The sequence below is a fragment of the Sphaeramia orbicularis genome, chromosome 21, assembly GCF_902148855.1.
Source record: "Sphaeramia orbicularis chromosome 21, fSphaOr1.1, whole genome shotgun sequence".
Taxonomy (NCBI): domain Eukaryota; kingdom Metazoa; phylum Chordata; class Actinopteri; order Kurtiformes; family Apogonidae; genus Sphaeramia; species Sphaeramia orbicularis.
In genome coordinates, this window is record NC_043977.1 from 44415203 (window position 1) to 44430539 (window position 15337).

At 39.3% G+C, this 15337-nt stretch overlaps 1 protein-coding gene across 3 annotated transcripts in view; it reads left to right on the forward strand.

The window, feature by feature from the left end:
• plekhm3 (pleckstrin homology domain containing, family M, member 3) overlaps window positions 1-15337 on the forward strand; it is a 63956-nt gene that overhangs the window by 20547 nt on the left and 28072 nt on the right. For all 3 annotated transcript variants that reach the window (XM_030125651.1, XM_030125652.1, XM_030125653.1), the window contains exon 3: window positions 401-1486. In XM_030125651.1, coding sequence (XP_029981511.1) covers window positions 401-1486 — 1086 coding nt within the window. The remainder of the gene's footprint in view (window positions 1-400; window positions 1487-15337) is intronic.

The following is a 15337-nucleotide window of genomic DNA, read 5'->3' on the forward strand; positions in this document are numbered from 1 at the left end:
ATCATCTATATATGCTGTGTTTCCCTTCACAGATGGGCTATACATCTGATAGAGGCATGCTGTTCTTCCTGTCTTCCAGTTGATGTCTTTCTTTTTTTTAATACAATGGAGGGTACTGGTTGGATTTCAAATAGTTATTGGTCACCTTCATTACTCTGAAATAGTTTGAGTGGAAAACCAGTATTGGCAGATCCCTGACATGTACAACAGTGGTGGTAGGGCATGTAAAAATAATTAGCGTAAAGTAATAGAATGTGACCTATTACTTTTGCCCACAGAAAACCAGATGACTTGTGTGTGTGTCAGCCGTTGAAAAAAGTCCTAGTTTTTGTTTCAGTCTGAAACTGTATCTATTACTCATTCTCGTCCTTTTTTCTTCCTCTTATGTATTCCTGTCCAGTTGACAAAAGCAGCAGTAGCAGCACTGTGGTGAAGCAGGGTGAGATGGAGCAGCGCGAAGGGCCCCGGGGCCGCTGGATTCCCTGCCACGTTGAACTGACACCCTGCGAGCTCCGCCTGTACACTCTGGACAGCAGCGCTAACCGGCAGCTCGGCACCGCCTACTCCCTGTCACACTGCCAGAGCGTAATCTCACCAGCACCCTGCTGTCAGGCAGGCCAGATCATGCAGCCCGCCGACAAACGCACTCTCCAGGCCTTGTTCTTCAACAGCACGCATCTCTATCTGAGGGCGGCGAACCAATGGGAAGCCATGGAGTGGAGACGGCTGATGTGGGAGAAAGTCCAGGCTGTCAGACCCGTGAGGCAGGAGAACCAGCAGCGGAGAAACGGGATGGAAAATCAACAGGTTGCTAAGTTTCCTGCGCCCATGTCCCCGTCTTCGTCGCCGTCTCCTTCGGGGCTTGACACCAGGCCCGATGGCGACAGTGATACCCCGACGTCTTCGGAGGCGTCTCTCCCCATCCTCAGCAGACCCACCACCCTGCCGCTCTTCACCCAGCGCTCCCATGATGTCCTCAAAGCCGGTCTGCTCTACCAGCTGACGGATCAGAACAACTGGCGGGCCTTCACCTTCGTCCTGACCAGAACCGCCCTCCAAGCCTTTCCTACTGAGGGCCATGGGCCGGTTTCTCAGCCTGTCCACCAGTACCCTCTTGTTTCCTGTGCAGCCGTTCAGTATGACGCTGACCCTGAGAACGGTGGGGACTGTTTCCACGCCGTTTTCCTTAAAGAGGTGCTCCGACTACGAGCCGATGATCAGCTGAAGGCCCAGGAGTGGGTGAAAGTACTGCAAGAGGCAGTGGTTGCACAGCAGCCTGCTCAGGAAGAGGAAGTAGTCAAAGGAGAACTGGGAGAAGGAGCCCCTGGCCTCCAGGGGGTGCTGATGAGATCCAGACCATCTAGGGACCGGAAGCAGCGGGAGGCCCAGAGAGCTAAACGGCAGTCTGTCACCACCAGTTTCCTCAGTATCCTCACCTGTCTGGCTGTGGAGAAGGGGCTTACAGCGCAGAGCTTCAGGTGTGCAGGTGAATGACTGCACACACTGACACACACTGACACACACTGACACACACACACACACACACACACACACACACACACACACATCACTGAACCTGGAAGGTTGAATAGCTATGATAGTTTTGAAGTCACATTTCTCACAGATGTTTCCAGCACAAGAGACTCTCCTTTAACCCACATGATTGAGCATTTCCTCAGTAAATTATCTAAACCTATTGGGTCTGTGGGGCAATCTTAGACCATGATCAGTCTTAATTTGTCACATGATCTGCCTTTCATAGGTATCCTACTGAAAAGCAGATCCTTTGTTGTGAAACAGAAATGATCAATTTCCAATGTGCTGTAATTTATTTATTTTGTTATTGGGAAATTACATACCTGGAATTTAATAGAAATTCTGTCTGGGGTAAAAAAAAAAAAACAGAAGTGTACATGGAAATTTTAGTTTCTAAGTTTTAGATATAGTACTGTTAGGTAACATAGAGGGGTGGGGCGTATGACCTCTGCTTCATCCAATCCCCAGGTGTAAATGGGGGTTTGGTGTAAAGGTGCAAAGGTTCACAGACAGTCGGTGTCTGCTCTAATCCAGTGTTTGAATACCCACTCTTGTGGACTTTTTTCCAGTGTAGATGGTTAATTGATTGTATCAAGTCCCGGGGCAAGAATCAGGTTTTCTGGTCTCTGATGGAAGATTTGGCTGAAGTTTAGACCCAAACTCTGAAAGAAACACCAGCGTGAACCTGAGTTATGTCAGCAGGTTGTGTTCACATTTTGGTAGGAGTGAGCTCCTGCACCATACAGAAATGCATCTAGGGCTACGTTAAGACTGCAGGCAAATGTGGCCCAAATCTGATTTTTTGGCCCATATGTGACCTGTATCTGATCTGTTAAAGACAGTCTGAACAGCACAAATCCGATTTTTTGAAAACTGACCCAGGCCACTTTCATATGTAGCCCTAAATCCAATACATATCTGATATTTTACAATGCGACTTCAATCTAAATGGCAAGGTCATATTTATCTGACCTTTACATCACTGAAGTGCGATGAATGTCACAATTCTGCATCCCAGGAGTGTTACTTCAGTAAACACAGTATGTGCCTACGTGGTCACATGTTACATCAGGACCTCTTTTGCGCATGCGGGTCACTTCAGAGTTGCATTCAGTTCATACCCAAAACTGATAGAAGTCTCACCAGGAAGTGTTTGACAGCTCTGAGGAAGGCGGAAGCTACAGCCAAAACTGTCAACAGGGAAAAACAAAAACATCTTTCCTTAATTCTACTTGTCTGATCATAAGAAAATCTCTAACTAACATTTATAATGGAAGACATGACGAATGTAATCTGCTTTAGCTAAAGCCAGGATGATTTGATTTAATTAAAAAATACTGCACACCTTCTGATGTAGTCTTTGTAAAAGCTTCGTCTTGTTAGTGTCAGCTAGCATGTCTTTCTCAGTTCGTAGCCTGCACCCTGTTTCATATCACAGACCATTTTACCGCCTGTATGATGTGCTGCTTTTCATTATTCCTCTTAGTCCCCATCGCAGGCCCTCGGACAGCCCCATAAATGGCAGGCGGTGCTTTTACTCTCGTGGGGTGCGAAACATGGGCTTCCTCTCCCTCTCTCTCTCTCTCTCTCTCTTAGGAGGGCTTTGAATAATCAGCTCTCACCTCCCTTTTTATTTGTAACAACTGGCTTATTAATGCAGGGCTGTATGAAAGGCCAGCTGAAACAGGAACAAGGACAGAGGCCGTCTGGGGGCAACTGATGATAATTGGTGGGCTTAAAGCACCGGAGAAGAGGGGGGTAAAAAATGGATGAATGAATGAATGAGAAGGAATAAAAGCGGCGTGGGGATGCTACAGTGGTCAGCCCTGGTCGTCGTTGTTTGATTGAAGGCTTTCTGGGTAGAGCTGGATGGGAGGGACAGCTGGATACGTCCATTTTCTATACAGAGTGCACCTCTGCTTGCTCAGTCCGTTTATTTCCCTCCTTTTTTTTTTAACTGTTCATTCAAACTCACAGCTTTCCCCTCGTTTTGTCTCTGTTTTTTTCCCCGTCTCCTTCTTACTAATGATGACTGTATGCCTTCTTAGTCTCCTGTAGTGTTACTTTGCAGGTCCTGGAAAAGAACCCCGTGTGGTCTCATAGGTTTATAGTTTTTATCCAAATGCTTGTTTCAGAGCTACTGTCACTAGTTTATATATTACATTTAGGTGTCTCCCTCATTACATCACCACTGCTTGGCAGTCATTTAAATGCTGTTTCTATAAAATGTAGAAGTAATAAATACAGTAATTAAAAAAAATAATAATAATGAAATAAAATTTTGGCTTTTTAATGTCGTCAGAAGGTGGCACTATGGCTGTAATAAATGCAGTAAAAGAAGAAGAGTGACCTGATGCTGTTTTACATCTAACATGGCATGAATGAAACCAAGAAATAATGTACCGTAGTTTCCACATCAGTCTAGACTACCTGTGGCATCTTTGCTACTACCAGAAAAAAACATATTAGTGACTGAGTGTAAAATCTTATTTGTGAAACTGAGGAAGTTTTTTTTTGCCATTTCCATTAACATTTGCAAATGCAACATTTCTAAATGCACCGTCTTGTAAGTCAACTTAAATAAAAGAGGCGTTATTTTATATTTTATTTTTTATATTTTATTTTTTTTCCAAAGTTGTGTGGCATACATGGAAGGATTTTTTTTTTTTTTTTTTTAATACATTCCTTTGCAAAAGTCTTTTAGCCTTGTTTTTGCAGGGATGAAATGAACATACATATTGATTTCTCCTTCTCTTTTCTTTAGATACAACAAAAGAAATACTGGAATTATGAGCACAGCCTTAAAAGAAACTCAAAAAACGAAACTAAAAGGGTTCTGAAGGTTAAAGTCAGTATTTAGTGTGACCCCTGACCCCATGACAAGAAGCAGCATCAACACATGTTAAATGAAGTGTGGTATAAAACATAAAACATCAGAAAATTAATTCAATAAATCTTATATTCTCTAAACAAAAGGGTTAAAGCACAGGTGTCAGACATAAAGCCCGTGGACCAAAAACCGGCCCTCCAAAGGGTTAAGTCAGGCCCCCAGAATGAATTTCCAAAGATTACTTTGCATAGATCACAAAGCTAAATTCTATATTTTTCTATTCTAGACACCTGTACCTAAATGTTTTGTTTATTTGTAGATCCACTGTAGTCTGTAAGTTGTAATGCACATGACTAAATAATAAGTTGAGGCATAATATGGTCAAATTTGCAGTTTTGTTTTTTTTTTTTTACTTCAGGTTGTTCATGGAAGTTAAGGTAATTCACAACTTTTGCTTAAGAATAGTTTGTAAATGTAATAGTTTTTGTGGTAAAGCAAAGCGAAAAAAATTGGAGTAGTCATTATTTTGAAGTTATTATACTATTATTTTACCGGTCTGGCGCTCTTGAGGTCAAATTGGGTGACCCCTGAACTAAAATGAGTTTGACATCACTAGGTTAAAGACATAAGTGCAAAGAGAAGTCAAACTAAATGCGACCACTTTGATTTATAAAAGCTGTTTTTTCCCTGAAACTTTTGTTTTTACTACTGTACAATACTTCACATAAATACAGATAGTATTTTAATCCAGAGAATGAGAAATGCATATGTGTGGTCATTAGAACTTTACAAAACCAGCTATCCTATTGTTGGCCAAGGACTTTTACACAGTATTGTATAGAAAACTATTGTAGTCTTTGAGCCCTACATTACATTATATTTGAATGAGCACAAAGTCAATCTTAAAAATCCATTGTAAAACCCTTTAATATAACAAAATACATAAATATCTCTTACTGCCATTGGTGAAATTACATATTATATCCCATTATTGATATTAGGTAACATGAGCAAATATTAGGCAGTACAAATGTTCATCTGATATATCATGTGCATCGCTGACAGTTGACGAATTTAAGTCAAAGAAGTTGTAGGCGGCACTGGGGGAAGTACTTTTGCACTGTTGTCATAGTGACGCATTAACCCATAAAGACCCAAATATCCATCACCGACCGAAACCATCTACTGACCTATGATGTTTAATACCTGCTGATCTTCTAGTCCTATCAATACATGTAAATAATTCCCATGGAGTTGGATCAATGACAGTGGATAGATATGCTTGGTTCATGTACAGTTAACTATATATTTTACTGAAAAAGTCACTTTTGCTATAGTTTTCTCTGTTTTTGATTTAATAGCTTTCAACTATAATCTGAGCTTTTATGAACATCTACGTGATCAGTAAATTAAATATAGGAAAATACATCACTTATACTGATGAAATAGAAGATACAGAGGATACTATTACAAATAAATGGTGATAACTCACTTAAGAAAGGTTAAATATAGAGAAAGTTTCATTTGGGAACTGACTTAAAAGTAGCGCTGGGTCTTTATGGGTTAATAGCAGCTGATATTGACGAGTAACTGGGAATTCTGAGTAACGTGGGGAGTGATGGCGCATGTCTCTAGTCTAGTAGCGGTGTAGTGCTCTTATTAATGACAACATCCTCATATCATTTTTGATACATATACTTTCCTTTACATTGATCAGGGAGTAACAGATAGAGTTGCAGCAGCGTGTCATGTTTCAGTGACACTGACTTGGCTGTTTTGTGTTTTTGCTATGTTACAAACAGGCCAGCAATGAGAGAATACACAGGAAATTGGACAAAATAAATTGTAGTTTGTTTGTGAAGTTTGTTGAGAATAGAGAAATGTAGAACCATGCTACTAGAGCTGCATTGATAAGTGGAAATGTAGCTGATTAGTTGATAAACTGTTGTCCTGTCTATGTATGTTTTCAGATGTGACAATGAGTTCTGATCTAAAGTCACAATTTTTTGTACTGTCACATTTTTCTGCAGAAGATAGTTAATTTGTTAGGCCTCAAAATATTCCACAGATGAATTAATAATTTTAGAAAACGTGGTTCGTAGCTCTAAATGCCACCTTTATGCCTCATTGTTACATGAGTGATGCCACTTAAAGGGGTCATATTTTGCTAAACCCACTTTCATTAGTCTTTGGTACATTTTTTTTTTTTTTTTTTTTGTATTTGGGGACCCTAACAGTTCATAAAGTTTGAATGTGAACCTTCCAGGTGCTGCAAAGCTATCTTTATATTCATTCTGGCAAAAATTGAGTGGATTCTTACAACCTGTTTAAATTCCTTCTTAATCTGTTACATTTTATAACTAGTTACGTCATGACATTTGCACATATAAGGTCAAGACTTTTGACAAACATTTCTCCGAGTACGCCATAATTGTTTGTCAGCAGCAGTGGTTGTAGGCCATACTGAAAATATGTCCAAACTTCGAGCCGATTACTCAAAATGTTCAGTTGTTAGTTGTATTAATGAACACAAGTGGCTGAACTGGACAGAGAAGCACAGCCAACAACCTGGAGGGGGTGGAGTCATGTACATTTGAAGGGCCAGCGCTCAAACCGACCCTTCTGGTGTCATTACTCAAAAAAATTTTTGAAGATGGACCTGTGGAGTTGAATTAATGAAGAATTCAGACCCAAGCATAGCATTTACAGTTTATGTAGACCACAGGGAAATGTTTTAAAATGCATTAATCTATTTAAAAAACCAAAATATCACTCCTTTAAAGAAAATGAATGGAATGATTTTGATATAACATGCCAATACTAAACATCCAGTCTGTGGTGAGCTGGAACTGGACTCATTTCTAATTAAGGATGGCAGGTTAAGTGACAAGGAAGGAATAATGAATATTAATGAATTTAAATACAGTAACCTAAATGCGGATCTGATCAGAGACACATAAAGCCACTGCTCTAAAAAGGTGTCTTGATGATGGCGACACGCGTTCTACTTTAGCATCCACTGATGTCTCTTTGAACTTGTTTTAAGTCCGCTCTTTGCATATGCATGTTATCTCCATCCATACATATCCAGTGATTGGTTATTTAACATTAAAATGTAAAATGTATTCGGCTAATTACACATGAGGAAAGTCTGTGTTTTTGAGTCCTTTTGAAGGAAACTGTTAGCATTTTGTTTGAAGACCGTGAAGACTCCTCATCGTCTCTCATCACAAATACACACACACACTCTTTGCAGAGTGTGTCCGTAGGTTTTTGTGACCCTGTTGTGGTACCGGAGCATGTTCTCAGGCCCCCGGTGGGCTTGTGAATCTGTTGGACAGGGCAGGCTCCGGGTGAAGTGGGAACGGGCAAATATGAAGGAATCGAGGAAGTAGGAGGTGGGCTCACATCAAAAGATAAACAGTGTCTCTCTTTCTCTTTTTCTATAACTCTCTCTTGCGCGCGCACACACACACATATACACACTGTCTTTCACATGGGACTCTCCATTTGTGCACATTTTCATTCGAGTGTTTGGTCGGTGTGAATGAGACACATCAAAGCTCAGGCTTCTCTCGCCTTTTTCAGGTTCAATTCACACACACACGTACATTACACACACACACTCACACTCAGAGGTGTGGAGGTTTGAACCAGCGGCAGACAGATGAAAGTGTGAGCCCCTCTTTGCCCTGATGTCACTCTCTTTCCCTCCCTCCCTCTAGGTGTTTTCGTATGTCTCTCTCTCGCTCTCTCTCCCAGCCAGCACACACCCCGTGCAGGTCAAAGTGACCCACTCCCACTACAGAGAGCCGCCGTACAATCGGCAGACCTTTGAGCCACGATTGAGTTCCCATTCATCTTTCCTTGCGTCCTTCTTTCTTTCCCCCCTCCCTGAAACACCCGGAAAAGATCAGAGACGTGTAGAACAACCAGTTGTTACTGTGTGTGTGTGTGTGTGTGTGTGTGTGTGTGTGTGTGTGTGTGTGTGTGTGGACACTAACTGTAGAAGACATGAAGAATTAGTCAAGTTTTTCATACTTTGAAAACAGAAAAAAGCAGTGTTAAATCCTGATAGTAAAAAAAACAAAGATCCTATATCCTGTTTCTTATGAGCTGTAGTATTTGTCGTGGTTTAAAAATAATTAATAAAATTATCAACTTTTCTCCTGGAGTTCACATGAATTAGACTCATGAGTAACTAGAGATGTGCACAAATACAGTCTTTCTCCTTCAGGTTCACATGGCTCCTAAGTTCAGAAAAAAATTTGAACAACAGTCAATGGCGAGAGAAAAAATAATTTTTTTGGTCTTGTTTTAATTTTGCCTCCATTTATACTTTTACTTTTATAATTTTGTCACAAGTTTATAGGCCAAGATGGTCATGGTTTGTGGCAAAGACAGTAAAGAAACATAGTTTTGTGGTAAATGGCTAAATGGACTGCATCTCTTATCATGTGATACATGCCACCAACATCAGGTTGGTAAATACAAGTATTAAAAGAGGTGACAATCATACAGGTCCATTCATGTTGAAGCTACAGAGACATCATCAGCAACTCTGAACAAACTGGAAGTTGTGATATTTACACATTTTCACTGATAGTAGTTCAATAGTTTTACCTCAAATTGTGAGCTAAATTATTACTGTTATTAGTTTCTGGATCAAAATAATGTTTTAAATTGACAAACATTTTATGTGTAAGTGGCATAATTCAAACGGCATTATAAAATGTCTTGTCTCTCATCATTGACTATAAATAGATTTATTTTTCCAAAACCATGTCCTGTGGGGCACCACCAGAGAGGGGTGGACTTGAGCTCTCTATAATCAGTCATTCAGTCAAAATGGTGAGCACTGTTGACATCCTTTAAGAGTTAACTAATTGTATCTCAGCCTTTGGGGGTCTAAAGTAGTACTCTGCATAAAGCACAGAGGACACTGAACACCTCTGGGTGACCTGACATTCCAGGCATGTCTGGGGCTTTGGGATGTTCCTGATGCTCCTGATGAGAGACTCTACAGTGACATTCACCTCTGCTGAGCTCAGGTCAATGAGCATCTCCATCATTTCCTGGTTATAAGTGCATATTCCCACTTCCCTTCAGTTCCAAACAACAGAAAAACACTTGCAACACAAGCAAGTTGTAAATATATTCTAACGCAGTCAACTGATTTTTTTTCTATTATATGTTTTTGTAAAGCACAGATTTATACAGGATTTGAATTATCCAGGCAAAATTTCACATTGAGTCTCTAAAGTTTTTTCATCTTTTCATCGTTTTTGTGTGTCAAATTTTCACATCTTTTAGACTTCTGCTGCAATGCAGTCACCCCTTAAATCCAACCACCAAAACTGTGACGCACACATATGAACAGCATGTCTGTTACAGATGGTAGAAGAGGATCATCAGCTGTTAAATCGTTGTCTAGTGGATGAACACACATTAGTGAAGTTTTAAAGACTGAGTGTTTAAAAAAAAATTGGATTTTCATATGTTCATGGTTTGGAACCCCCCCCCCCGTATATTACATACTTGTCACTGAGACCCTGGAAGACCACCCTTGCACACAAATATAACTACCTGTGGACAGATAACTTCTAGTGCAAATGGAAAAATTATAATCACAGTTTGTTGAGGGCAGTACCTCTTTACCAGGGTATGTATTTTTTTAATTACATTTTGTACTCTTTATGTTATTCAGGGGACAAACATGTCCATGAATGCAGTTGAGCTAAAGTGTGCCCTTGGAAATGTTACATGAAGAACAGTAAAAATACTGTTAAAGTTCTGAACATCACTTTCAAAATTCAAATGTAACTTACTCTGAACCAGTTAACGTTATGCGTTACCAGCTGTCTACAGACAGACCCAGGCCTCTCGTTTACAATTACTGGCCTTGAAAAAAATAGTTCCTCACAAAACAAAAACTTGGATTTTCATGGTTAGTTTGATTTTCCACTTCGCTCCATTTATTACATTACATGAGTCCGGATAGACATGGATGTAAACTCCATCTGGTTGGAGGACACAGCACGCACAACATACAACCACAAGGCAGTAATTCTAATGTTTTTGTGAAACAGAACGCCATTGATCCAGTCCACAGAAACTTCCTCGGTGCTCCTGCACAGTGAGCTCTGTTCTTATGGTAGTTTGCTTCTTGTTGTGGTTTGGGTCAGGATCAGGTCAGCATCAGATTCATGTGTGCTGTGTTTTTTGATGTTTGTTTCCTCCCATGGGCCCACAGTCTCTGTTGAGGCCTTAGTGCCCGTTGTGCACATTACAGGCTGCCTCAGCTGCGGCCGAGGTCTATTTGCCACCGTGTGCGTTTATGTGTGGGTGTGTTCACTTCTTGTCCACATGATATAGAATTTGAGGTTAAGGTTGTAGGTTGTCATTTAGTTTGCATATGTTTTCAGGCTCCATACATATGCCTCTTTGTTCCTCCGGTCTCAAACTGGAAGCCACATTTGGCCCAATGAGCCGGCCTGGTGGTCAGCGTTTTCCTCGAAGTGACACGGTGTTCCTCTCACTGTTTAGCGTCCCCTCGGCCCGCTGGCTCCACACCAGTGGACTGTGGTTTAGTCAAAGAGCATCCACCCCAACAACAGAATGAGCTCACTGCTCAAAGTAGACTACGTCGACGTGAACTACACATACTGCATGTATTCAGTCAGAGGTCGTCTGAGAAGATTAGACAGCGCCGTTGCCTTGTTTCCTAACTTATCATAAAGAGTGGAGTCAATAGGTCTGCTGCTATGACAGAGATTACTGCCATATGAGGTTCTGCACCAAAACCATTTACTAGTGATGTGTTTTCTATTAACTACAGCTCTGAATTTGCCTTTAGATGAAATGAATGAAGTTTAGCTCAATCAACTGTCACTTTGGAATGGACTCTTTCTCCTTTATGTCAATGCTTTGTCCTAATAATGCTTGATTTTATATTTTTATACCCTCTGGGGTGGGCAGGGTACATACATATACCATCAATTCTGTCTATCTTTCCATCCATCCGAGATTTTTGTTCAACCGATTTCCTGGACACTATTCAACCGATTGTTTTCAAATTTCACAAATTTTCACAAATATTTGACAAGTTTTTCAAAAGATTGAAGGTTCAGACTTAAGGTGAATCCCTGTGTAGGAAGGGTATCACTTTTTCACTTGTCTTTAAATTTGATTTGATACTTTTATATTTATAACAAAGCATGTTTGCATCCATGTGTTTTGCCGTACAAAGCTAAATTGCAGCCTTTACAAGGAATACTTAAATGCATAATACAAGCATATAGTAACAAGAGCATACAACACAGAAGCAAAACACAGGAGGCAGCATTAATGCCACAAATACAACCACAGGAAATACGGACTTTTGACTATTGTACAGTGTCCTGATTGGTGGAAAAAGCTTGTAACGAGCAGGACTAAAGCATTCATATTGAGATGATTGTGAACAATATAAACAATCATGTTTTGACTGATTTTCAAGATGAGACTACTGAGCATTTTCAAATGTGGTTTTTTTTCCAAGTCCAACTAACAAATTTGATTTTCACTTTTAATTTGCACCCATTTAAACTATATCATTGCACACAGGCTGACTTTGCAGTGGCTACAACAGTTTTGGGCACCTTGCTGGTATGATCTGAACCAGAGTTGCTTTGAAATGGAACAGAACTAACAGCTGGTCGTTGGTCTGACCAGACGAGGTGCTCTCAATCTTAATCAGTCCGAACAATGGTTCAGTTTATTTACAGGGTTAAAACACTGTTCAGATGGTTTAGACTTTCAGACTAATTGCAGGAAGCTATTAAGGGCTATCATCAAGAAAACCAGCAGACAACATAAGGAGCTGAAATGAGCTGAATGTTTCAGATGAGCTGATGTGTCTAAAGGGAGGATGATGGCAGAGGACATCAGTCCACTGTCAGTACTGCAGTATGACAGCAAAATGGAACATAAAATGAGAATCAGTTCAGTCGTTGAGGTGTTTTTTTGTAGTGCAGCTGTAGTTATTTATATATTAGACTTGTAAATAATGCAGGATATAGAGACCATATTACAAGTACATATATACAAATAAGCTTTTTTTAAGATTACAAACTCTAAAATTTCCAGATTTGATTCAGTTTAAAACAGTACAGCAAATATTTAAAGCAAGACATAGATTACTTCCAAGTAAAATACAGAAATTGTTCTCAGAGAGAGGAGGGGGATATAATCTAGGGGGGAAACTGAATTTAAAACAACTGTAAAAAGGATGTATGTTTCAATCACATAATTGTAAATTATGAAATAGTCCAACAGATGAATTAAAAAACGATCAGTTTAAAGGAAAATATAAAATTATTTTTTTTAAAGAAATATAAAGATGAGACAAGCTATGTAAACCAGATTGGTTTACATTTCTAAGAAATATAAATTCTCATATACAACATGTCGCACTGTAGCTGCAACATAAATGCAGATCTGCTCAACACTGTCAATAGCTGCTTGAACTAATGTAAATAGTTACTTGTTAACTGTAGTGGAATGAAAAGGGAACTATTACCCTTAAAATACAGTAGCTGCCATATTGTGTTCCCTGTATAATATAATCTAAATAATCTGTCATCTGAAGGTAATGCTGGACCACTGATAGACATGACTTTGTTTTCCATGATGTTTTGAAGTCATTATGCTCATTGTGAGTTGTGGTCCTGGTTCAGTCCATCACAGGGTCTGTGTGCCTGACAGGAGGGTTTTTACTGAGATAAAACGGGAATCCAGTTTAGCACTGATTACACCATTGAAGTTTGATCTGATATTCCTTCTCTTTCATATAATTCTTTCTTTTCTCCCATCTCTCCATAGCCTCCTACTCAGTCTTTTCTTTTTCCCGTCCTCTTCTTTTTCTGTTGTTGTTTCTCATCTTGCTGACAAACTCGCTGACACACGTCCCTCTTCCTCTGCCTGTTCTCTTTTTCTGTAGCTTTCCAGCTCTCTGTTTTCCTAAACACTTGATAACAATCTTCTACTTCCTTTCTTGTCTGTGTCTCGTCATTGGCTGTTTTTCCCTCCAGATCCCGTGTCTTCATAGATTGTGTGGATAAGGGACACCTGTTGCAGCGTCTCTGATCATAGACCAGGTCTGGTTGTTTGGGTGAACACTGAACTTTAAAGAGCCTGAAGACAAAGCAGGCAGTGGGATACGTATCAGGCTAAATAGAGCAGAGCATCTGTTGGTCCTTTCAGTCTACAAAACACCTTCTTATTGAAGTCCTGTGTTGTGACTACTGCAAGAACCAAGACTGTGTTGAGAAGGAGACTACTAAAAATGAATCGAAGACGATAATGAAGCTCAACTGTCAGTAAAACAAATGATTACAGACGTCACATGATATTTAGTAATCACACTTAAGGATTAAGATCAACAGTCGTCACAAATTTTATTTATTGTACAAGTTTTATTAGTATTACTTACTTACATACTTATATTGCCTATTACATATATCACTGTTACGACTACTATTACTGTTATCTCTTTATAACCCCGCCTCCCAAAGGTGAGGCAAGGGATATTGTTTTTGGTTTGGATTCTTTGGGTTTTTTTTTTCATTGTTAACACTAGCAGCAAAACTATTGGTTCAATTTATACCAAATTCGATTTGTAGATTGCCAGTGACCCAGAACTGACGTCATTAAATTTTGGGAAAAGTCGGTCAAAGTCAAAATTTTTTGTGAATTTTTAAAATCTTTTTTTCTCCCATTTACTTGCAATGGGTGGAATTTCAAATGTCTACAAATCATTAATTTTGTTTCAATTTACTTCAAACTTGGCACAAATATGGAGGCAGTTGATATGCTGACATCACCACACGCATAGACATGATGACATCAGCCGGATTGATGCCAAAATAAACTACAATACGCCTGAGGGGCGGGGTTTGTTTTGCCTGGCACCACTTGTTATAACTTTTATCTTATAATTATTAAACTATATTGTGTATATTAGAATATTATATTGAATATTATAACATAATAAGCAAATTATTGTTATTGTTATTCTTATTCTTATTATTGCTACTACTACTACTACTTTATTATTACTACTTTGTTACTTGTTTCTGCTGGTACTTTCCCATGTGCAATTGAAAATTTTCAGTACTATTTTTTATAGTTATTGTTTTGCTATTTTCTTCTGGTATTTCTTGTGTGTATGTTTCGTGTTGTGCTACTATTGGAACCTCAATGTCCTGAGGGCTCGGCCCAAGTGATCTGATAGAAAAATCCTGAAATACCATTTAAGAATCATCTGGAATTAGAAGACTTTACTTGCGGCAAGGAGTCAAGTACATACATAAAGTTCAATCTAATCTATGTTTTAATGTCTAATGAAGTTCTGTACTTCCATTTTCTAGGAGTATGCAGTAGAAATTACCGCCAAATGTCATTGTCTACAGAAATAACAGACACAAATTTTGAAATGATGCAGTTTCAGTTTATATTTGTCAGATATTTTATGTTTTTATTGGTCATAAAAGCAAAAACATGTTACCTAATTGGGGTCAGGGTTTCTTTTAAACTAGAGACTGTTGTGTTTTTATCTTCAGTTTTTCCTTGTCTTGATAAGCTTGGTATTTAGTGAAAGACAATAAACAGTCACATATTAACATCAGGTTATCTGCTCCCTACACCTGACTCTTTATGAGGCTAAATGCGTTGTGCAACACATTTAACCTCATCAGCCCACCTGGTCCCATAAACGGACATATACAAGGGAGAGTTAAAAAGTTCTCAGACAAATGTAATAAAGCATTTATTTATTAAAATAATACAATTATTTTTCTACATAAGCTCCATTAGTGTCTTAACACTTTTGCAGGCTAGTGTTCTGTCTTTGTAGAACTGCTGGGCTGTCTTTGACAGTCTTTGACATTTGTCTCAGAACTTTTTGACTCTCCCTCATATACACCTTTCCCA